General features: G+C 50.5%; 1 protein-coding gene across 1 annotated transcript in view; it reads left to right on the plus strand.

The window, feature by feature from the left end:
• The first annotated feature begins 4,743 nt into the window (after nt 1-4,743).
• The window catches only part of LOC119936206 (cytochrome P450 27C1), a 44,674-nt gene continuing 27,009 nt past the window's right edge, over nt 4,744-22,408 (plus strand). The window contains exons 1-5 of the mRNA XM_038755721.1: nt 4,744-4,914; nt 5,005-5,094; nt 14,842-15,032; nt 17,331-17,530; nt 21,040-21,249. Of these exons, the coding sequence (XP_038611649.1) occupies nt 4,744-4,914; nt 5,005-5,094; nt 14,842-15,032; nt 17,331-17,530; nt 21,040-21,249 (862 nt within the window). The remainder of the gene's footprint in view (nt 4,915-5,004; nt 5,095-14,841; nt 15,033-17,330; nt 17,531-21,039; nt 21,250-22,408) is intronic.

Below are 22,408 nucleotides of genomic sequence, written 5' to 3' on the forward strand. Positions count from 1 at the left end.
CCCAACAGTGGGCTCACAGTCTAAAAGGGGGAGACAGAGAACAAAACCAAACATACTAACAAAACAAAATAAATAGAATAGATATGTACAAGTAAAATAAATAAATAGAGAAATAAATATGTACAAACATATATACATATATACAGGTGCTGTGGGGAAGGGAAGGAGGTACGATGAGGGGGATGGAGAGGGGGACGAGAGGGAGAGGAAGGAAGGGGCTCAGTCTGGGAAGGCCTCCTGGAGGAGGTGAGCTCTCAGTAGGGCCTTGAAGGGAGGAAGAGAGCTAGCTTGGCGGATGGGCAGAGGGAGGGCATTCCAGGCCCGGGGGATGACGTGGGCTGGGGGTTGATGGCGGGACAGGCGAGAACGAGGTACGGTGAGGAGATTAGCGGCGGAGGAGCGGAGGGTGCGGGGTGGGCTGCAGAAGGAGAGAAGGGAGGTGAGGTAGGAGGGGGCGAGGTGATGGACAGCCTTGAAGCCCAGGGTGAGGAGTTTCTGCCTGATGCGCAGATTGACTGGTAGCCACTGGAGATTTTTGAGGAGGGGAGTAACATCCACCAAGCTAGCTCTCTTCCTCCCTTCAAAGCCCTACTGAGAGCTCACCTCCTCCAAGAGGCTTTCCCAGACTGAACCCACTTTTGCCTCGTCTCCTCCCCATCCCCCCGCCCTACCTCCTTCCCCTCCCCACAGCACCTGTATATACGTTTGTACAGATTTACTACTCTATTTATTTTACTTGTACATATTTACTATTCTATTTATTTTGTTAATGATGTGCATCTAGCTTTAATTCTATTTGTTCTGACGACTTGACACCTGTCCACATGTTTTGTTTTGTTGTCTGTCTCCCCCTTCTAGACTGTGAGCCCGTTGTTTGGTAGGGACCGTCTCTATATGTTGCCGACTTGTACTTCCCAAACGCTTAGTACAGTGATCTGCACACAGTAAGCACTCAATAAATATTGAATGAATGAATGAATGAAAGGATGTGGGCTGGGGGTCGATGGCAGGACAGGTGAGAACGAGGCCTAGTGAGGAGGTTAGCGGCAGAGGAGTGGAGGGTGCGGGCTGCTCTGGAGGAGAGAAGGGAGGTGAGGGAGGAGGGGGCGAGGTGATGGAGAGCCTTGAAGCCAAGAGTGAGGAGATTTTGCTTGATTCATAGGTTGACAGGCAGCCACTGGAGATTTTTGAGGAGGGCAGTGACATGTCCAGAGCGTTTCTGCACAAAGATGATCCAGGCAGCAGAGTGAAGTATAGACTGAAGCAGGGAGAGACAGGAGGATGGGAGATCAGAGAGGAGGCTGTTGCAGTAATCCAGTCGGGACAGGATGAGAGATTGAACCAGCAGGGTAGCAGTTTGGATGGAGAGGAAAGGGCAGATCTCGGCGATGTTGTGGAGGTGAGACCGGCAGATTTTGGTGATGGATTGGATGTGTGGGGTGAACAAGAGAGCGGAGTCGAGGATGACACCGAGGTTGCGGTCTTGTGAGATGGGAAGGATGGTAATGCTGTCCACAGTGACGGGAAAGTCAGGGAGAGGGCAGTGTTTGGGAGGGAAGATTAGGAGTTTAGTCTTGGACATGTTGAGTTTTAGATGGTGGGCAGACATACAGATGGAGATGTCCTGAAGGCAGGAGGATATATGAGCCTGGAGGGAGGGAGAGAGAACAGGGGAGAAGATGTAGATTTGGGTGTCATCAGCGTAGACATGACAGTTGAAGCTGTGGGAGCGAAAGAGTTCACTAAGGGAGTGACTGTGTAGAGAGAACAGAAGGGGACCAAGAACTGACCCTCGAGGACCCCCTACAATAAGAGGGTGGGAGGGGGAGGAGGAGCCCACAAAGGAGACTGAGAATGAACGGCCGGAGAGATAAGAGGAGAACCAAGAGAGGACGGAGTCTGTGAAGCCAAGGTTGGATAGCATGTTGAGGAGAAGGGGGTGGTCCACAGTGTCAAAGGCAGCTGAGAGGTCGAGGAGGATTAGAATAGAGTAGGAGCCGTTGGATTTGGCAGGAAGGAGGTCATTGGTGAACTTTGAGAGGGCAGTTTTGGTGGAGTGTAAGGGACGGAAGCCAGATTGGAGGGGGTCAAGGAGAGAGGTGGTGTTGAGGAATTCGAGGCAGTGGGTGTAGGTGACTCGTTCTAGGAGTTTGGAGTTTGGAAAGGAAGGGTAGGAGGGAGATAGGGCGATTCATTCATTCATTCATTCAATCGTATTTATTGAGCACTTACTGTGTGCAGAGCACTGTACTAAGCACTTGGGAAGTACAGGCAACATATAGAGATGGTCCCTACCCAACAATGGGCTCACGGTCTAGAAGGGGGCGATAACTCTGGGCCTCAGTGACCTCATCTGTAAAATGGGGATTAAGATTGTGAGCCCTACGTGGGACAACCTGATCACCTTGTACCCTCTGCAGTGCTTAGAACAGTGCTTTGCACATAGTAAGCGCTTAACAAATGCCATTATTATTATTATTTTATTCATTTGTATCTATGTCTCTCTAGACTCGTAAACTCATTATGGGTGTCTATTGTTGTAGAAGTCTGTTTATTGTTGCCAGAGAAGCAGCGTGGCTCAGTGGAAAGAGCCCGGGCTTTGGAGTCAGAGGTCATGGGTTCTAATCCCAGATCCGCCAATTGTCAGCCGTGTGACTTTGGGCAAGTCACTTCACTTCTCTGGGCCTCAGTGACATCTGTAAAATGGGGATGAAGACTGGGAGCTCCCCGTGGGACAACGTGATCATCATCATCAATTGTATTTATTGAGCGTTTACTATGTGCAGAACACTGTACTAAGTGCTTGGGAAGTACAAATTGGCAACATAGAGACAGTCCCTACCCAACAGTGGGCTCACAGTCTAAAAGATCACCTTGTAACCTCCTCAGCGCTTAAAACAGTGTTTGGCACATAGTAAGCGCTTAATAAATGCCCTCATTATTATTATTATTGTATTGTCCTCTCCCAACTGCTTAGTCCAGTGCTCTGCACAGAATAAGCACTCCATAAATACGAATGAATAAATGACTGATTGGCTGCCTGACTGACTGAAGGGCTGACTGACTGAATGACTAACTGACTGATGGAATGACTGACTGACATCAGGCAAAAACTCCTCACCCTGGGCTTCAAGGTTGTCCATCCCCTCGCCCCCTCCTACCTCAGCTCCCTTCTCTCCCTCTCCAGCCCAACCTGCACCCTCCGCTCCTCTGCTGCTAACCTCCTCACCGGGCCTCGTTCTCACCTGTCCTGCCGTCGACCCCCGGCCCATGTCCTCCCCTGGCCTGGAATGCCCTCCCTCCACACATCCGCCAAGTTAGCTCTCTTCCTCCCTTCAAAGCCCTACTGAGAGCTCACCTCCTCCAGGAGGCCTTCCCAGACTGAGCCCCCTCCTTCCTCTCCCCCTCCTCTCCCTCCCCATCCCCCACCGCCTTACCTCCTTCCCCTCCCCACAGCACCTGTATATATGTATATATGTTTGTATGTATTTATTACTCTATTTATTTAACTTGTACATATTTATTCCATTCATTTTATTTTGTTAGTATGTTTTGTTTTGTTGTCTGTCTCCCCCTTCTAGACTGTGAGCCCGCTGTTGGGTAGGGACCGTCTCTATGTGTTGCCAAGTTGTACTTCCCAAGCGCTTAGTCCAGTGCTCTGCACACAGTAAGCGCTCAATGAATACGATTGAATGAATGAATGAATAAATACGATTAAATGAATGAATGAATACGATTAAGTGAATGAATGAATGAATACGATTGAATAAATGAATGATGGAATGACTGACGGAATGACTGACTGACTGACTGATGGACTGACTGACTGACGGAATGACTGACTGATGGACTGACTGACTGAATGACTGCCGGTGACTGACTGAAGGACTGACTGACGGAATGACATGGAATGGCTGAATGACTGCCAGTGACTGACTGAATGACTGTCTGAAGGACTGACTGAAGGACTGACTGAGTGAATGGTTGACCGTTACTGACTGACTAGCTGACTGACTGAAGGACTGACTGAGTGAATGGTTGACAGTTACTGACTGACTAGCTGACTGACTGAAGGACTGACTGAAGGACTGACTGACTGACTGAATGATTGACTGAATTACTGACCGACTGACTAGCTGACTGATGGAATGACTGACTGAAGGACTGACAGTGAATGATTGACTGAATTACTGACTGACTGACTAGCTGACCGACGGAATGACTGACAGCGGTACCGTCCAACCTGCCGGGGGCCTGAGTGGGAAGATGGGGGGGGAGGAGCCCGCCCCTCAACTAAGCCCCGCCCCCGGAGGACCCCCCCAGTCAGCCAATCCCCGCCCAGGCCCCGCCTCCTCGGCGGAGCCCCGCCCCCGGACAACCCCCATTGGCCAATCCCCGCCCCGGCCACACCCCTCGACTAAGATCCGCCCCCGGACACGCCCCATTGGCTAATCCCGGCCCCGCCCCCTCGTCGAAGCCCCGCCCCGAACACGCCCCTCAACCAGGCCCCGCCCCCGGACACACCCCATTGGCCAATCCCCGCCCCGGTCGCACCCCACCGGCCAATCCCCGCCCCCTCAGCGATGAAGCCCCGCCCCGTGTTGCCCCGTCCCTCAAAATGGGACGAGTCGTGGGGCGGCGGCGGCAGAAGGGTCGGGCTTCGGCGGGTGGCGGGGGCCCCGTCCTCGATCCCGGGCCGGGCGGTGCCGTGCCATCCGGAGAGGCGCCCGCTCCTCCGCTCGGATGGCCTGTTTGCCCCGGATCCTGCTGAGCCGCTGCGGGCGGGGGCTGCAGCCCCGGGGCGGGGGCCTCGGGCCCCGGCCGCTCCCCGCCCTCCGCCTCCACCGCCGGCCCCCGCTCTGGGGCGGCCCGGGACCCCCGGCCGGGCGGACGGAGGGCGGCGCGGAGGAGGAGGCGGGGCAGCGGCCGGAGGAGGAGCAGCAGCAGCAGCAGCCGGAGGAGGAGGAGGAGCCGCCGGAGGAGGAGCCGCCCCGAGCGGTGAAGACCTTGTCGGAAATGCCGGGGCCCAGGACCCTGTCCAACCTGGTGGAGTTCTTCTGGCGGGACGGCTTCGCCCGCATCCACGAGATCCAGGTACCGCCGAAAGCGAGGGGCAGGACGCGACCGTCGGGGCGGGCACCAGCCCTCTCCCTCCCGGTGCCCGCCCCGGTGAGAGTCATTCATTCACTCATTCATTTATTCAATCGTATTTATTGAGCGCTTACAGTACGCCGAGCACTGGACTGAGCGCTTCAATAAGGTTATCCGGTGGTCCCACGTGGGGCTCTCAGTCCCCATTTTACGGATGAGGTAAGACGATTCATTCAGTCGTATTTATGGAGCGCTGACTATGGGCAGAGCCCCGGCCCCAGCGCTTGGGCACTACAATTCAGCCACAATTTCGCGCGGCGGTGAGGACCGGGAGGTGGAGGGGGGCGCCGAGCTCTGCTATTGGCTGATCCCCAAACTGGCTCTCCGGACAGCCAATGGAATCGCTCGAGGGGGCGGGGAGAGGAGGGGCGGGGCGGAGGCGCCGAGCTCCGCTATTGGCTGATCCCTAAACTGGCTCTCCGCACAGCCAATGGAATCGCTTGAAGAGCCCGTGGGGGGCGGGGCCGCCGGGCCAGGGCACGGGGCAACCTGAAGGGGGCGACTCCTGGCCCGGTGGGGAGGGAGGGAAGCCCCCGAGGGCGTCTCATGGGACGGGGAATAATAATAATAATAATCAATCAATCAATCAATCGTATTTATTGAGCGCTTACTATGTGCAGAGCACTGTACTAAGCGCTTGGGGAGTACAAATTGGCAACACATAGAGACAGTCCCTACCCAACAGTGGGCTCACAGTCTAAAAGAATAAATAATGACATTTATTAAGTGTTTACTATGTGCAAAGCACTGTTCTGAGCGCTGGGGAGGTTACAAGGTGATTAGGTTGTCCCACAGGGGGCTCACAGTCAATCCCCATTTTACAGCTGAGGGAACTGAGGCACAGAGAAGTGAAGTGACTTGCCCAAAGTCACACAGATGACAGTTGGCAGAGTGGGGATTTGAACCCATGACCACCGACTCCAAAGCCCGGGCTCTTTCCACTGAGCCACGCTGCTTCTCTGCGTGAAGAGAACCCGAAGAAGGGGGGACCCTAAGGCCCAACCAACGGCAACAGTAATAACGATGGCATTTGTTAAGCGCTTACTATGTGCCAAGCACTGTTCTAAGCGCCGGGGAGGATACAAGGTTAAGCAGGTTGTCCCACGGGGGGGGCTCACAGTCTTCATCCCCATTGCACAGATGAGGTGATTGAGGCCCAGTGAAGTGACATGCCCAAAGTCACACAGCTGACAATTGGCAGAGCCGGGATTTGGACCCATGATCAGACTCCCAGGCCCGGGCTCTTGCCACTGAGCCACGATGCTTCTATAATAATAATAATAATAATAACAATAATAATAATAATAATAACAATAACGGTATTTAAGCGCTTACTATGTGCCAAGCACCGTTCTCAGTGCCGGGACGGGGAGCGCGGAGAAGGGAGAAGGACACCCCCGAGGGCGGCTGAGAGTGCGGGGAGCGGAGGAGGAAGCCCGGTGCCCCGCACACAGTGAGCGCTCAATAAATACAACCGAACGAGTAAAGGAAGGAGTGTGATAGGGAAGGGAGGAGAAGACGAACCCCCCCTGAGGGCGGGGGCAGCGGAGGGGAAAGCCGGGAGGCCTTCCCAGACTGAGCCCCTTCCTTCCTCTCCCCCTCGTCCCCCTCTCCATCCCCCCATCTTACCTCCTTCCCTTCCCTACAGTACCTGTATATATGTATATATGTTTGTACATGTTTATTACTCTATTTATTTTACTTGTACATATCTATTCTATTTTATTTTGTTAGTGTGTTTGGTTTTATTCTCTGTCTCCCCTTTTTAGACTGTGAGCCCACTGTTGGGTAGGGACTGTCTCTATATGTTGCCAACCTGTACTTCCCAAGCGCTTAGTACAGTGCTCTGCACACAGTAAGCGCTCAATAAATACGATTGATTGAAACGGAGCCCCTTTCTTCCTTCCCTCCCTCCCTTTCTTCCCTCCCTTCCCTCCTTTTTTCCTTCCTTCCCTCCTTCCTCCCTTCCCCTTCTTCCTTCCCTCCTTTGCTTTCTTCCCTCCTTTCCTTTCTTTTCTTCCTTTCCTTTCTTCCTTCCTTTCCTTTCTTTTATTCCCTCCTTTCCTTTCTTCCCTCCCTTCCCTCCTTTTTCTTCCTTTCCCCCTTCCCTCCTTTTTCTTCCATTCCCCCTTCCCTCCTTTTTCTTCCATTCCCCCTTCCCTCCTTTTTCTTCCTTTCCCCCTTCCCTCCTTTTTCTTCCTTTCTCCCCTCCCTCCTTTTTCTTCCTTTCTCCCTTCCTTCCCTCCTCCTCCCTTCCTTCCCTCCTTTTCCTTCCCTCGCTCCCATCCCCTCCGGGCCCCAGGGCTTAGCGCGGTCCCCCGCGCGGCCGGGCGAGTCACGTGGGGGCGGCGGTTGCCTAGGAGACCACTGAGGCCCCTGGGACCGGTCGGGGGCGGGGCTATAGGCGGGGCCTTTCCCCATTGGCGGAGGCGGTGTAGGGTGGGCGGGGCCTCGTGGCGGCGGGGGCGGGGCCGCCCACATTCCAGCGCCTGGTCCTAGCCCAGGTTGGCTGCGCGCATGCGCGCCTTCTCCGCTTCGCCTGACAGGAAATTCATTCATTCACTCGTTCCGCTCTATTGAGCTCCTACCACTCATTCATTCATTCAGTCGTATTTATTGAGCGCTTACTGTGTGCAGAGCACTGTACTAAGCGCTTGGGAAGTGCAAGTTGGCAACATATAGAGACGGTCCCTACCCAACAGCGGGTTCACAGTTTAGAAGGGGGAGACAGGCGGCAAAACAAAACATATTAACAAGGTAAAATAAATAGAATAAATATGTCCAAATAGAGTAATAAATACGTACAAACATATGTACATATCTACAGGTGCTGTGGGGAGGGGAAGGAGGTAAGGGGGGGGATGGGGAGAGGAAGGAGGGGGCGCAGTCTGGGAAGGCCTCCTGGAGGAGGTGAGCTCTCAACTGCGGTTTATTTATTTAGTCACATCGTCTGTCACCCTGTGTCCATATATTGTCCACTGCCCAAAGTACAGTGCTTTGCACACAATAAGAACTCGATGAACACGACTGAATTGAATTACATTATTCCCAGCTAGAAGGTAAACTCTTTGTCCATGGTACTTGCTAAGTGCTAATTATGTGTCAAGCACCGTCCTGAGCACTGGGATCCAATCAAGATGGAGAACAGGAATTGAATCCCCTTTTTATGTGCGGAGCACTGGGCTAAGCCCTTGGGAGGGTACAGTATAACCATATAACAGACACGTTCCCTGCCCACAAAGAGCTTACAGGCCGGGGAGGGAGACAGACATTAATAGAAATAAATCCATGACAGGTTTGAATGCTGTGGGGCAAGGAGGAGGAAATTCATTCAATCATTCATTCAGTCGTATTTATTGAGCACTTACAGTGTGCAGAACACTGTACTAAGCGCTTGGGAAAGTACAATACAACAACAATCTAGTGGGCTCTCGACCGTGAGCCCACTGTTGGGTAGGGACCGTCTCTATACGTTGCCAACTTGGACTTCCCAAGCGCTTAGTCCAGTGCTCTGCACACAGTAAGCGCTCCATAAATACGATTGAAAGAATGAATGAACAATAAATAGTGACATTCCCTGCCCACAACGAGCGTACAGTCTAGAGGGAGGGAGACAGACATCAATACAAATAAACTTGTAAGTCAGGGCGACACAGAAGGGAGTTGGAGATGAGGAAAAGGGGGGATTAGTCTGAGAAGGCCTCCTGGAGGAGGTGAGCTCTCAGTAGGGCTTTGAAGGGGGAAAGAGAGCTAGTTTGGCGGATGTGAGGAGGGAGGGCATTCCAGGCCAGAGGTAGGATGTGGGCTGCGGGTCGGTGGTGGGACAGGTGAGAACGAGGTACAGTGAGGAGGTGAGCGGCACCAGAGGAGCGGAGGGTGCGGGCTGGGATGGAGAAGGACAGAAGGGAGGGGAGGGAGGAGGGGGTGAGGGGATGGAGAGCCTTGAAGCCCAGAGTGAGGAGTTTTTGCTTCATTCATTCATTCAATCGTATTTATTGAGCGCTTACTGTGTGCAGAGCACTGTACTAAGTGCTTGGGAAGTACAAGTTGGCAACATATAGAGACAGTCCCTACCCAACAGTGGGCTCACAGTCTAGAAGGGGGAGACAGAGATCAAAACAAAACATATTAACAAAATAAATAGAATAAATATGCACAAATAAATAGAGTAATAAATGCGTACAAACATATATATATATATATATATGTATACAGGTGCTGTGGGGAGGGGAAGGAGGTAAGGCCTGATGCGCAGGTTGAATGGTAGCCACTGGAGATTTTTGAGGAAAAATGCTTCATGCTAAGGTTGATAGGCAACCACTGGAGATTTCTGGGGAGGTAGGATGGCATGTCCTGAACATTTTTGTAGAAAGATGACCTGGGCACTGGCATGATGTAAGGACGGGAGAGGGGAGAGGCAGGAGGCTGGGAGGTCAGAAAGAAGCCTGATGCAGTAATCTAGGTGGGATACGATGAGTGTATTAATGTGGTAGCAGTTTGGATGGAGAGGAAAGGGTGGATTTTAGTGATGTTGTGAAGGTGGGACCAATAGGATTTGGAGATGGATTGAATATGTGGGTTGAATGAGAGGGGAGTCAAGGTTAATACCAAGGTTACGGGCTTGTGAGACAGGAAGGTTGGTGGTGACGTCCATAGTGATGGGGAAGTCCAGGAGGGAACAGGGTTTGGGTGGGAAGATAAGGAGCTCTGTTTTGGACTTGAGTTTGAGGTGGCAGGAGGACATCCAGTAGAGATCTAATTCATTAATTCAATTGTATTTATTGAGTGCTTGCTGTGTGCAGAGCACTGTACTAAGCGCTTGGAAAGTACAATTTGGCAACAGATAGAGACAATCCCTACCCAACAACGGGTTCACAGTATAGAAGGGGGGAGACAGACAACAAAGCAGAATAAGTAAACAGGCATCAATAGCATCAAAATAAATACAATTATAGATATACACGCATCATTAATATAATAAATATATACACAAGTGCTGTGAGGCAGGGAGGTGGTAGAGAAGAGGGAGGGAGTAGGAGTGATGGGGAGGGGAGGAGGAGCAGAGGAAGAAGGGGGCTCAGTCTGGGAAGGCCTCCTGGAGGAGGTGAGCTCTCAGTAGGGCTTTGAAGGGGGGAAGAGAGCTAGTTTGGCTGATGTGAAGAGGGAGGGCATTCCATGCCGGTGGTAGGACGTGGGCTGGGGGTCGATGGTGGGACAGACGAGAACGAGGTACAGTGAGAGATTAGCGGCACCAGAGAAGCAGAGTGTGTGGGCTGGGATGGAGAAGGAGAGAAGGGAGGGGAGGTAGGAGGGGGCAAGGTTATGGAGCGCTTTGAAGCCAATAGTGAGGAGTTTTTGCTTCATACAGAGGTGGATAGGCAACCACTGGAGATTTTTGAGGAGGGGAGTGACATGCCCAGAGTGTTTCTGTACAAAGATAATCCGGGCAGCTGAGTGAAGTATAGACTGAAGCGGGGAGAGGAGGTCAGAAAGGAGGCTGAGGCAGTAATCCAGTTGGGATAGGATGAGTGATTGTACTAACAAGGTAGCGGTTTGGATGGAGAGGAAAGGGCGGATCTTGGTGATGTTGTGGAGGTGAGACCAGCAGATTTTGGTGACGTTTTGGATGTGTGGGGTGAAAGAGAGCGGAGTCAAGGATGACCCCAAGGTTGCGGGCTTGTGAGACGGGAAGGATGGTAGTGCCGTCCACAGTGACAGGAAAGTCAGGGAGAGGACATTGTTTGGGAGGGAAAATAAGGAGCTCAGTCTTGGACATGTTGAGCTTTAGGTGGTGGGCGGACATCCAGGTGGAAATGTCCTGAAGGCAGGAGGAGATACGAGCCTGGAGGGAGGGAGGGAGAGAGAACAGGGGAGGAGATGTAGATTAGGGTATCTTCTGCGTAGAGATGATAATTGAAGCCATGGGAGTGAATGAGTTCACTAAGGGAGTGAGTATAGATGGAGAATAGAAGGGGACCAAGAACTGACCCTTGAGGAACCCCTCCAGTAAGGGGATGGGAGGGGGAGGAGGAGCCCGCAAAGGAGACTGAGAATGAACGGCCAGAGAGATGAGGAGAACCAGGAGAGGATGGAGTCCGTGAAGCCAAGGTTGGATAACGGGTTGAGGAGAAGGGGATGGTTGACAGTGTCAAAGTCAGCTGAGAGGTCGAGGAGGATTAAGATAGAGTTGGAGCCATTGGATTTGGCAAGGAGGTCATTGGTGACCTTTGAGAGGGCAGTTTTGGTGGAGTGGAGGGGATGGAAGCCAGATTGGAGGGGGTCCAGGAGAGAGTTGGCGGAGAGGAATTCAAGGCAGCGAGTGTAGACAACTTGCTCTAGGAGTTTGGAAAGGAGGGGCAGAAGGGCGATGGGGTGATAACTGGAGGGGGCTGTAGGGTAAAGGAAGGGTTTATTTAGGATGGGGAAGACGTAGGCATGTTTGAAGGCAGAGGGGAAGAAGCCGTTAGAAAGTTAGTGATTGAAGATGGAAGTTGAGGGAAGGGGTGAGAGTTTTTATAAGGTGAGAGGGAATGGGGTCCGAAGCACAGGTGGAAGGGTGGCACTTGAGAGGAGGGAGGAAATCTCATCTGAAGATACTGCTGGGAAGGGTGGGAAAGTAGAAGAGGAGGTCAAGAGCCGGGGAGAAAGAGAAGGGAGAGGGGTGACTTTGGGGAGCTCAGACCTGATGGTGTTAATTTTCCTAATGAAGTAGGTGGCCAGATCGTTGGGGGTGAGGGATGGGGGAGGGGGAGGAACAGGGGGCCTGAGGAGGGAGTTAAATGTCTGGAACAGGAGGTGATGTGAGCCTGGAGAGAGAACAGAAGAGATGTAGATTTGGGTAACATCCGCATAGAGAAGGTAGTTGAAGCCGTGGGGGCGAATGAGTTCTCCAAGTCTAATGTATGGTTATTCCTCTGTATCTTATTTGTTAGAAACCAACTTGACTCCCGTTTTTTGAGAGAGCCCTGGGTTTTCACTCTAAATGTTGCTTCTAGCGCTTGGCTTGTTTTAGTGCTCTGGAGTGATACAGATGATTAGGAAAGCAAGCAGTTACGAGTGGTAGCAGTGGTGGTAGTAGTAGTAACAATAGTAGTAATAATAATGATAATAACAACAATGATATTTGTTAAAGCGCTTACTGTGTGTCAGGCACTGTTCTAAGCGCTAGTTCTAAGCTAATTCATTCATTCATTAAATTCATTCATTAAATTTATTGAGCGCTTACTGTGTGCAGAGCACTGTACTAAGCGCTTGGGAAGTCCAAGTTGGCAACATCTAGAGACGGTCCCTACCCAACAACGATCAGTTTGGACACAGAACCTCTCCTGCCTGAGGCTCATAGTCTAAGTAGGAGGGAGAACAGATATTGAATCCCTGTTTTATAGCTGAGGAAACTGAGGCCTAGAGAAGTCAAGTGAGTTGCCCAAGGTCACACAGCAGACAAATGGCAGAGTCGGGATTAGAACCCTGGTCAGTAGTAGTAGTAGTAGTAGTAGTAGTAGTAGTAGTAGTAGTATTCACTCAGTTGTATTTATTGAGCACTTTCTGTGTGCAAAACTCTGTACTAAGCACTTGGGAGAGTACAGTATAACAACCAGCAGACATTCGCTGCCCACAACGAGCTCACAGTCTACTAGTAATAATTGTAGAAATAGTAGCAGTAATAGTGATATTATCTGTCTCCCCCTTCTAGACGGTGAGCCTGTTGTTGGGTAGGGACCGTCTTTATATGTTGCCAACTTGTACTTCCCAAGTGCTTAATACAGTGCTCTGCACACAGTAAGCGCTCAATAAATATGATTGAATGAATGAATGAGTATTTAATGAACGCCTGGGTGCAACAAACTGTTGTTTTGTTTTGAATGGTAAGCACTTAGCATGTGTTTATCATTAGTTTGTGCCAAGCACTGTTCTAAGCACCGGGGTATATCTAAGTGAATCAGGTTGAACACAGTCCCTGTCCTATGTGGGGCTTACACTCTTAATCCCTATTTTACAGACGAGGTAACTGAGGCCCAGAGAAGTGAAGTGACTTTCCCAAGATCTCACAACAGCCAAGGGGCAGAGCCGGCATTAGAACCCAGAGTCTCTGATTCTCAGACCCGTGCTCTATCCTCTAGACCACGCTGCTTATCAACTCTTCTAGGCTCTAGAACAGTAAGCTGTTCTAGACTGTAATCTCATGGTGGGCAGGGAATAATAATAATGGCATTTATTAAGCGCTTACTGTGGGCAAAGCACTGTTCTAAGCGCTGGGGAGGTGACAAGGTGATCAGGTTGTCCCACGGGGGGCTCACAGTCTTAATCCCCATTTTACAGACGAGGTAACTGAGGCCCAGAGAAGTTAAGTGACTTGCCCAAAGTCACACAGCTGACAATTGGTGGAGCTGAGATTTGAACCCATGACCTCTGACTCCAAACCTGTACTCTTTCCATTGAGCCACGCCACTTCTCTTTATGTGTTTGCTTTTTGTCATTTGTACTCTCCCAAGTGTTTAGTACAGTGCTCTGCACACGGTAAATGCTCAATATTCTGGGCACTCCGGAAATTATAAAGAAGGGGCGTGTTCCCTGGCCACAGGGAAGCTTCCACTCTAATATGGGGAGATAAATGTAGCAGCCTGGCATAGTGGAAAGAGCCTGGGCTTGGGTGTCAGAGGGTCATGGGTTCTAATCCTGGCTCTGCCACTTATCTGCGGTGTGCCCTTGGGCAAGTCACTTCACTTCTCTGAACCTCAATTACCTCATCTGTAAAATGGGGATTGAGACTCTGAGCTCCATGTGGGACAGGGACTGTGTCCAACCTAATTTGCTTATCCCCACCCCAGCGCTTAGTACAGTGCCTGGCACACGGTAAGCATTTAACAAATACATTAATAACAAGCAGTATTATAAATTTAATCAATCAATCAATCATTCATATTTATTGAGAACTTACTGTGTGCAGAGCACTGTACTAAGCGCTTGGGAAGTACAAGTTGGCAACATATAGAGACAGTCCCTACCCAACCGTGGGCTCACAGTCTAAAATAAATTTAATGTTTCCTGACTTGTAATAATTTCTCCAAAAAGCAGAAGGGAAACCGTGCCCCCCATGGGTTGTTGGGGTAAGGGAAGAGGGTTCTGTGTTCCATGCGATTCCATGTTGGATAGCCTGTTCTTCCCTCCGGGGGCCTCTCATCAATCATCAATCGTATTTATTGAGCGCTTACTATGTGCAGAGCACTGTACTAAGCGCTTGGGAAGTACAAATTGGCAACATATAGAGGCAGTCCCTACCCTACAGTGGGCTCACAGTCTAAAAGGGGGAGACAGAGAACAAAACCAAACATACTAACAAAATAAAATAAATAGAATAGATATGTACAAGTAAAATACTGTCAGCCCACTGTTGGGCAGGGACTGTCTCTATATGTTGCCAATTTGTACTTCCCAAGCGCTTAGTACAGTGCTCTGCACACAGTAGGCGCTCAATAAATACAATTGATGATGATGACGGGGCCACGAGAGACACATGCCGTGGGCGTGTGGAGGGGCTTGGTCTGGCCCTGCCCATGGTGGTCAGCGGGGGTCATCTCGATGGCGAGGGTGGACCAGACCTCCGGGCCTGAGTGGGGGGTGGAGAGGGGGAATGGGTGGGCGGCCGGGCCCGTCTTCTCTCCTCAGTGTCTGTTCTTTGCACTCTGGCAGCAAAAACACAGCCGGGAATACGGGAAGATCTTCAAGTCTCACTTCGGCCCCCAGTTTGTGGTGTCCATCGCCGACCGTGACATGGTGGCCCAGGTCCTCAGGGCTGAGGGGCCGGCCCCCCAGAGGGCCGACATGGGATCCTGGCAGGAGTACAGAGACCTCCGCGCGCGAGCCACGGGCCTGATTTCCGCGTGAGTACGGCTCCGTCGGTTCCTCCATCACCCATCGGCATTTATAGGAACGCTTCCCCGGGCAGAGCGCTGGGCTGAGCACTTGGGGAAGGTACGGAGAAGCAACCTGGCGTAGTGGAAAGAGCGTGGGCTTGGGAGTCTGAGGACATGAGTTCTAATTCCAGCTCAGCCACTTGTCTGCTGTGTGACCTTGGGAAGCCACTTAGCTTCTCTGGGCTTCAGGTACCTCATCTGTAAAGTGGGGATTAAAACTGTGAGTCCCACATGGGACAACCTGACCACCTTGTATCTACCCCAGCTCTTAGAACAGTGCATGCCCCATAGTAAGCACTTAAATGCTTAGTACAGTGCTCTGCACACAGTAAGCGCTCAATAAATACGATTGATTAACAAATACCATAATTACCATACCAAAATTGTTATTACAATACCACAATAAACGGTGACTCTCCCCTGCCCAGAAATGAGCTCACAGTCCCATTGGTATTTATTGGAGCGCTTCCTCTGTGCAGAGCACTCAACTAAGTGCTTGGGTTGATGGTAATAATAATAATAATAATGATACTTATTGAGCACTTAGTGTGTGCCAAGCACTGGGGTAGCTACAGGTTAATCAGGTTGGGTCCCACATGGGGGCTCACACTCTTAATCCCCATTTTACAGGTGGGGTAGCTGAGGCACAGAGAAGGCAAGTGACTTGCCCAAGATCACACAGCAGACAAGTGGCAGAGTCAGGATTAGAACCCAGGTCCATCTGACTCCCAGGCACATGCTCTATCCACTGTACCACAGAGTCGGTGGTCATTTCCTGCCCACAACGAACTTACAGTTTTGAGGGGGAAACAATCAATCGATTGTACTTATTGAATGCTAGCTATGTGCAGAGCGCTGTCCTACGTGTTTGGGAGAGTACAATATAAGAGTTAATAGACATGCACACAGGAGTTTAGGGTCATGAGGGGGAGACAGATGTTAAAATAAATTACGGATGTGCACATAAGTGCCGTGGGGCTGGGGGTGAATGAAGGGTACAAATCCAAGAGCAAGGGTGATTCATAGTGGGGAAAGAGTGGGGGAAAAGAAAGTTTAGTCAGGGAAAGTCTCTTGGAGGAGCTGTGATTTTAATAAGGCTTTCACGATGGTGAGCATGATTGTCATTAATATAGATAAATAATTATAGACTTTAAAGGTATGAACATAAGGGCCATGGGGTTGCGGGGAGGGGAGGCGAATATTGACTCCCACCCCCTGACCCTGGCATGGTCCTCTCCTCCAGCTCTCTTTCTCGGCACATATCTCTCGCCTTCACTCGGGGTGAGTGGAGTCATTCATTCATTCAGTTGTATTTATTGAGCACCCACCATGTGCAGAGCACTATACTAAGCGCTTGGGAGAGTGCAATAGAACAGTAGACACATTCCCGGCCCACAATGAGCTTACAGTTTAAGCAGCTTTATTATTATTATCGAGGGAGTGTATCTGTGTATTTTTCTATTGTACTCTCCCAAGCGTTTAGTACAGTGCTGTGCACACAGTAAGCACTCGACAAGTACAGTTGAACGAATGAATGCATGAATGAAAGTGCCGTTGAGTCGTTTCTGATTCATAGAGACACTATGGATATATTTTCTTCAGAATGTCTCTCTGATATCATCAGAGTAAGCGCATAGTAAGCGCTCAATAAATACGATTGATGATGATATAATCCGTAACCTTGCTAACGGTTCTTCCGTTATCGTTGTTAGGGTCTCTATCCATCCAGCTGCCGGACTGCCTCTTCCACGTGTTCCCTGGACTTTTCCTAGCATTAGCGTCTTCTTCACAGAATCAGTCCTCCTGATTATGCGTCCAAAATATACTAATCTAAGTTGAGTCATTTGGCCTTCCAAAGACCACTCTGGCTTAATTTGCTCCAAAATCTATTTGTTTGTTTTTCGGGCAGCCCGTGGTACTATCTAATGAGGAGTACTGACAGATCGTAATGATTCCCAAGCAGAGGGAGCAGGGAGGAAGAGTCCGAATGCATATATGTTTGTACATATTTATTACTCTATTTATTTCTCTTACTTGTGCATATCTATTTATTTTATTTTGTTAGTATGTTTGGTTTTGTTGTCTGTCTCCCCCTTCTAGACTGTGAGCCCGCTGTTGGGCAGGGACTGTCTCTATGTGTTTCCAACTTGTACTTCCCAAGTGCTTAGTACAGTGCTTTGCACACAGTAAGCGCTCAATAAATACGATTGATTGATTGATTGATCCCGCCAGTCATGAACTTCGGTTGTTTTCTTCCCCCTTCAGGGAGGGAGAGCAGTGGCTAAAGATGAGGAGTGTCCTAAGGCAAAGAATTCTGAAACCCAAAGATGTGGCTGTTTTTTCCGGAGAAGTCAACCAGGTCATCGCCGACTTGATTAAGAGAATCTACACCCTCCGGAGCCAAGAGGCGGATGGGGAAACCGTCACCAACGTTAACGATCTCTTCTTCAAGTACTCCATGGAAGGTACAGCCTGGTCAGAGAGTGCTGTGGGGAGGCCAGGGAGCTGAGCCCGGGCCCGGGAGAGGAGGGAGCCGAGGGGGGGTCACCTGATGGGGAAGTGTTGGGCTTGGTTTTGCTTGCTTTCCCTCTCTAATCCTCCAAAACCGGAGGGGGGAGGAGTAGCAGGAGGAGGAGTAATAATAATAATAATAACGATGGCATTTGTTAAGCACGCTTACTATGTGCAAAGCACTGTTCTAAGTGCTGGGGGGGGATACAAGGTGATCAGGTTGTCCCGCGTGGGGCTCACAGTCATCATCCCCATTTTACAGATGAGGTAACTGAGGCTCCGAGAAGTTAAGTGACCTGCCCAAGGTCACACAGCAGACATGTGGCGGAGCTGGGATTTGAACCCTTGACCTCTGACTCCAAAGCCCAGGCTCTTTCCACTGAGCCACGCTGGGTGTAGCAGGAGGAGATGGAAGAGGAGGAGGAGCAGCAGCAGCAGCAGGAGGAGGAGGAGGACAGGGAGGAAGAAGTGGAGGAGTAGCAGCAGCACAAGTAGCAGTAGTAGTAATAATAATTATTATGGCATTTATTAAGCACTTACTATGTGCAAAGCACTGTTCTAAGCACTGGGGAGGTTACAGGGTGATCAGGTTGTCCCACGGGTGGCTCACAGTCTTAATCCCCATTTTACAGATGAGGTAACTGAGGCACAGAGAAGTTAACTGACTTGTCCAAAGTCACACAGCTGACAGTTGGCGGAGCCGGAATTTGAACCCATGACCTCTGACTCCAAAGCCCGGGCTATTTCCACTGAGCCACTCTGCTTCTCAACTAGTAATAATAGTAGCGCTGTGGAGTTCCCTCAAGTTCTCTTCTCCATCTCCACCCACTCCTTTGGAGAACTCATTTGCTCCCATGGCTTCAACTCCCACCTCTATGCAGATGATTCCCAAATCTACATCTCTAGCCCTGATCTCTCTCCCGCTCTGCAGTCTCGCATTTCCTCCTGCCTTCAAGCCATCTCTACTTGGATATCCTGCCATCCCCTCAAACTTAACATTCCCAAAGCAGAATTCCTTATCTTCCCATCCACAGCCCGTCCTCCCCATCACTTTTCCATCACCGTAGATGGCACCACCGTCCTTCCTGTCTCACAAGCCAGTACTGTTGATGTTATCCTTGACTCCCCTCTCATTTGACTCACACATTTAATCCATCACTGTTGGTTCAAAGACATCACTAAAATCCTCCCTTTCCTTTCCATCCAAACTGGATTAGTGCATCAGCCTCCTTGCTGACCTCCCTTTCTCCTGTCTCTCCCCACTCCGGTCCATAATTCTCTCTGCTGCCTAGATCATTTTTCTACAAAAACGTCAGGCCATGTTTTCCCACTCCTCAAGAACCTCCAGTGGTTTCCCACCCACCACCATATCACACAGATTTGCTTTAGTTCATTCATTCATACAATCATTTATTGAGCGCTTACTGTGTGCAGAGCACTGTACTAGGTGCTTGGAAAGTACAATCAGCAACAAATAGAGACATTCCCTACTCAGCAACGGACTCACAGCCTAGAAGGGGGAGACAGACATCAAAACAAGTAAACAGGCATCAATAGCATCAATATAAATAAATAGAATTATAGATATATTCACATAGTTAATAAAATAAACAGAATAATAAATATGTTCATATGTACACAAGTGCTTTGGGGCGGGGAGGGGGCTAGAGCAGAGAGAGGGAGTCGGGGCGATGGGGAGGAGGAGCAGAGGAAAAGGGGGGCTTAGTCTGGGAAGGCCTCCTGGAGGAGGTGAGCTTTCAGAAGGGCTTCGAAGGGGGGAAGTGTGATATTTTGGTGGATGTGAAGAGGGAGGTCATTCCAGGCCAGAGGTAGGATGTGGGCCAGGGGTTGACGGCGGGACAGGCGAGAACGAGGCCCAGTGAGGAGATGGGCGGCACCAGAGGAGCGGAGTGTGCGGGCTGGGATGGAGAAGGAGAGAAGGGAGGGGAGGTAGGAGGGGGCGAGGGGATGGACAGCTTTGAAGCCAATAGTGAGGAGTTTTTTCTTCATACAGAGGTGGATAGGCAACCACTGGAGATTTTTGAGGAGGGGAGTGACATGCCCAGAGTGTTTCTGTACAAAGATAATCTGGGCAGCTGAGTGAAGTATAGACTGAAGCAGGGAGAGACAGGAGGTTGGGAGATCAGAAAGGCGGCTGAGGCAGTAATCCAGTTGGATTACAAGGTAGTGGTTTGGATGGAGAGGAAAGGGCGGATCTTGGTGATGTTGTGGAATTGAGACCGGCAGGTTTTGGTGATGGATTGGATGTGTTGGGTGAATGAGAGAGCAGAGTCGAGTTTGACACCAAAGTTGCGGGCTTGTGAGACAGGAAGGATGGTAGTGCTGTCCACAGTGATGGGAAAGTCAGGAAGAAGACTGGGTTTGGGAGGGAAGATAAGGAGTTCAGTCTTGAGCATGTTGAGTTTTAGGTGGCAGGCGGACATCCAGATGGAGATGTCCTGAAGGCAGGAGAAGATACGAGCCTGGAGGGAGGGAGAGAGAACAAGGGAGAAGATGTAGATTTGGGTGTCGTCTGTGTAGAGATGATAGTTGAAGCCGTGGGAGCGAATGAGCTCACCAAGGGAGTGAGTATATGTGGAGAACAGAAGGGGACCAAGAACTAACCCTTGAGGAACCCCTACAGTAAGGGGATGGGAGGGAAAGGAGGAGCCTGCAAAGGAGACTGAGAATGAATGGCCGGAGAGATAAGAGGAGAACCAGGAGAGGACGGAGTCAGCGAAGCCAGGATTGGATAATGTGTTGAGGAGAAGGAGACGGTTGACAGTGTTAAAGGCAGATGAGAAGTGGAGGAGGATTAGGATAGAGTAGGAGCATTGGATTTGGAAGAAAGGAGGTCTTCTAGACTCTGAGCCCTTTGGGTAGGGACCGTCTCTATACACTGCCGACTTGTCCTTCCCAAGCACTTGGTGCAGTGCTCTGCACACAGTAAGTGCTCAATAAATACTGAATGAATAGCGGCCTTTGAGAGATTGGTTCGGTGGGGTGGAGGGGACTGAAGCCAGATTAGATGGGTCCAGGAGAGCATTGGAGGAGAGGAATTTGAGGCGGCGAGTGTACTTCTATTCTTTCTCCTTCTATTTGTTCTCCTCCATCTATTGTTTCTCCTCCTCCTCCTCCATTCTTTCTCCTCCTTCTCTTTTCTCCTCCTTCTATTCTTTCCCCTCCTTCTCCTTGTATTCTTTCTCCTCCTCCTCCTTCTCCTTCTCTTCTTTTTCCTCCTCCCCCTTCTATTTTTTCTCCTCCTCCTTCCATCCTTTTTCCTCCTCCTTCTTTCTCCGTCTCTTCCTTCAGCCTCCTCCCCCCTCCTTCTCTTTTCTCCTTCTCTTCTCCTTCTCTTTTCTCTTCTTCTTTCTTCTGCCTTCTCCCCCCACTCCTCCTCCTCCTCCTCCCTCCTCCTCTTTTATAAATGGGCCTTGTCTCTCCCCCTGACCCCTGTGTCTAGGAGTGGCCACCATCCTGTATGAGTGCCGTTTAGGCTGCCTGGAAGACCCCATCCCCGAGCTGACCTCAGAGTACATAGAAGCACTGGAGTTGATGTTTAGCATGTTCAAGACCACCATGTATGCGGGGGCCATTCCCAGGTGGCTCCGCCCACTCATCCCGAAACCCTGGAGGGAATTCTGCAGATCCTGGGATGGACTCTTCAAATTTAGTAAGTCTGCCAAAACAGGACGGGGAGGAGAGGAGAGGCCCTCTTCTTAGGTACTGTATTCTTAGGGACCCGGCGGGACCCAGAAGCAGCATGGCCTAGTGGAAAGAGCCCAGGCTGGGGAGCCAGAAGACCTGGGTTCTAATCACTCACCTGCTGGGTGACCTCGGGCGAGTCACTTCACTTCCCTGGGCCTCTGTTCCCTCACCTGTAAATTGGGGGTTAAATACCTCTTCTCCTTGACTCATCTCTCTTTTTCAACCCACGTATTCAATCTGACACCAAATCTTGTCGGTCGTCCTTCTCAGCGTCATTAAAATCCACCCTTTCCTCTCCATCCAAACTACTATCACATTGATCCATACACTTATCCTACCCTGGCTTGACTACTGCATCAGTCTCCTTGCTGACCTCCCTGTTTCCTGTCTCTCCCCACTCCAGTCCACACTTCGCTCTGCTGCCCGGATCATTTTTCTATAAAAACATTCAGTCCATGTTTCCCCCCACTCCTCAAGCCCTTTCAGGGGTTGCCCATCCACCTCCACATCCAACAGAAACTCCTTACCATTGGCTTTAAAGCACTTAATCACCTTGCCCTCTCCTACCTCACCTCTCTGATTTTTCTATTCCAACCCAACCCGCACACTTTGCCCCTCTGATGCCAACCTACTCACTGTACGCCAGTCCCGTCTATTTCACTGCCGACCCCTCACCCACGACCTGCCTCTGCCCTGAAACTCCTTCCCTCTTTCTAGCAGACAGGCACTCACTCTCCTGACCTTCAAAGCCTTATTAAAAGCACCTCTCCTCCAAAAGGCCTTCCCTGACTAATCCCTCACTTCCTCCTTTCTCACTCCCTTCTGCATCGCCCTTGTACTTGGATTTGCGCCCTTTATTCACCCTACCCTCAGCCCCACGGCATTTGTGTACATTTCCATTATCTATTTACATTAATGTCTGTATCCTGGTCTCATCCTTGTAGGCAGCAGAGAACATGTGAGCCCTTTTAGACTGTGAGCCCACTATTGGGTAGGGACTGTCTCTATATGTTGCCAACTTGTACTTCCCAAGCACTTAGTACAGTGCTCTGCATACAGTAAGCGCTCAATAAATACAATTGATGATGATGATGTATACCTTCTCTGTTAGGTTGTACTGTCCC

The sequence above is a fragment of the Tachyglossus aculeatus genome, chromosome 1 (assembly GCF_015852505.1).
Source record: "Tachyglossus aculeatus isolate mTacAcu1 chromosome 1, mTacAcu1.pri, whole genome shotgun sequence".
Taxonomy (NCBI): Eukaryota; Metazoa; Chordata; class Mammalia; order Monotremata; family Tachyglossidae; genus Tachyglossus; species Tachyglossus aculeatus.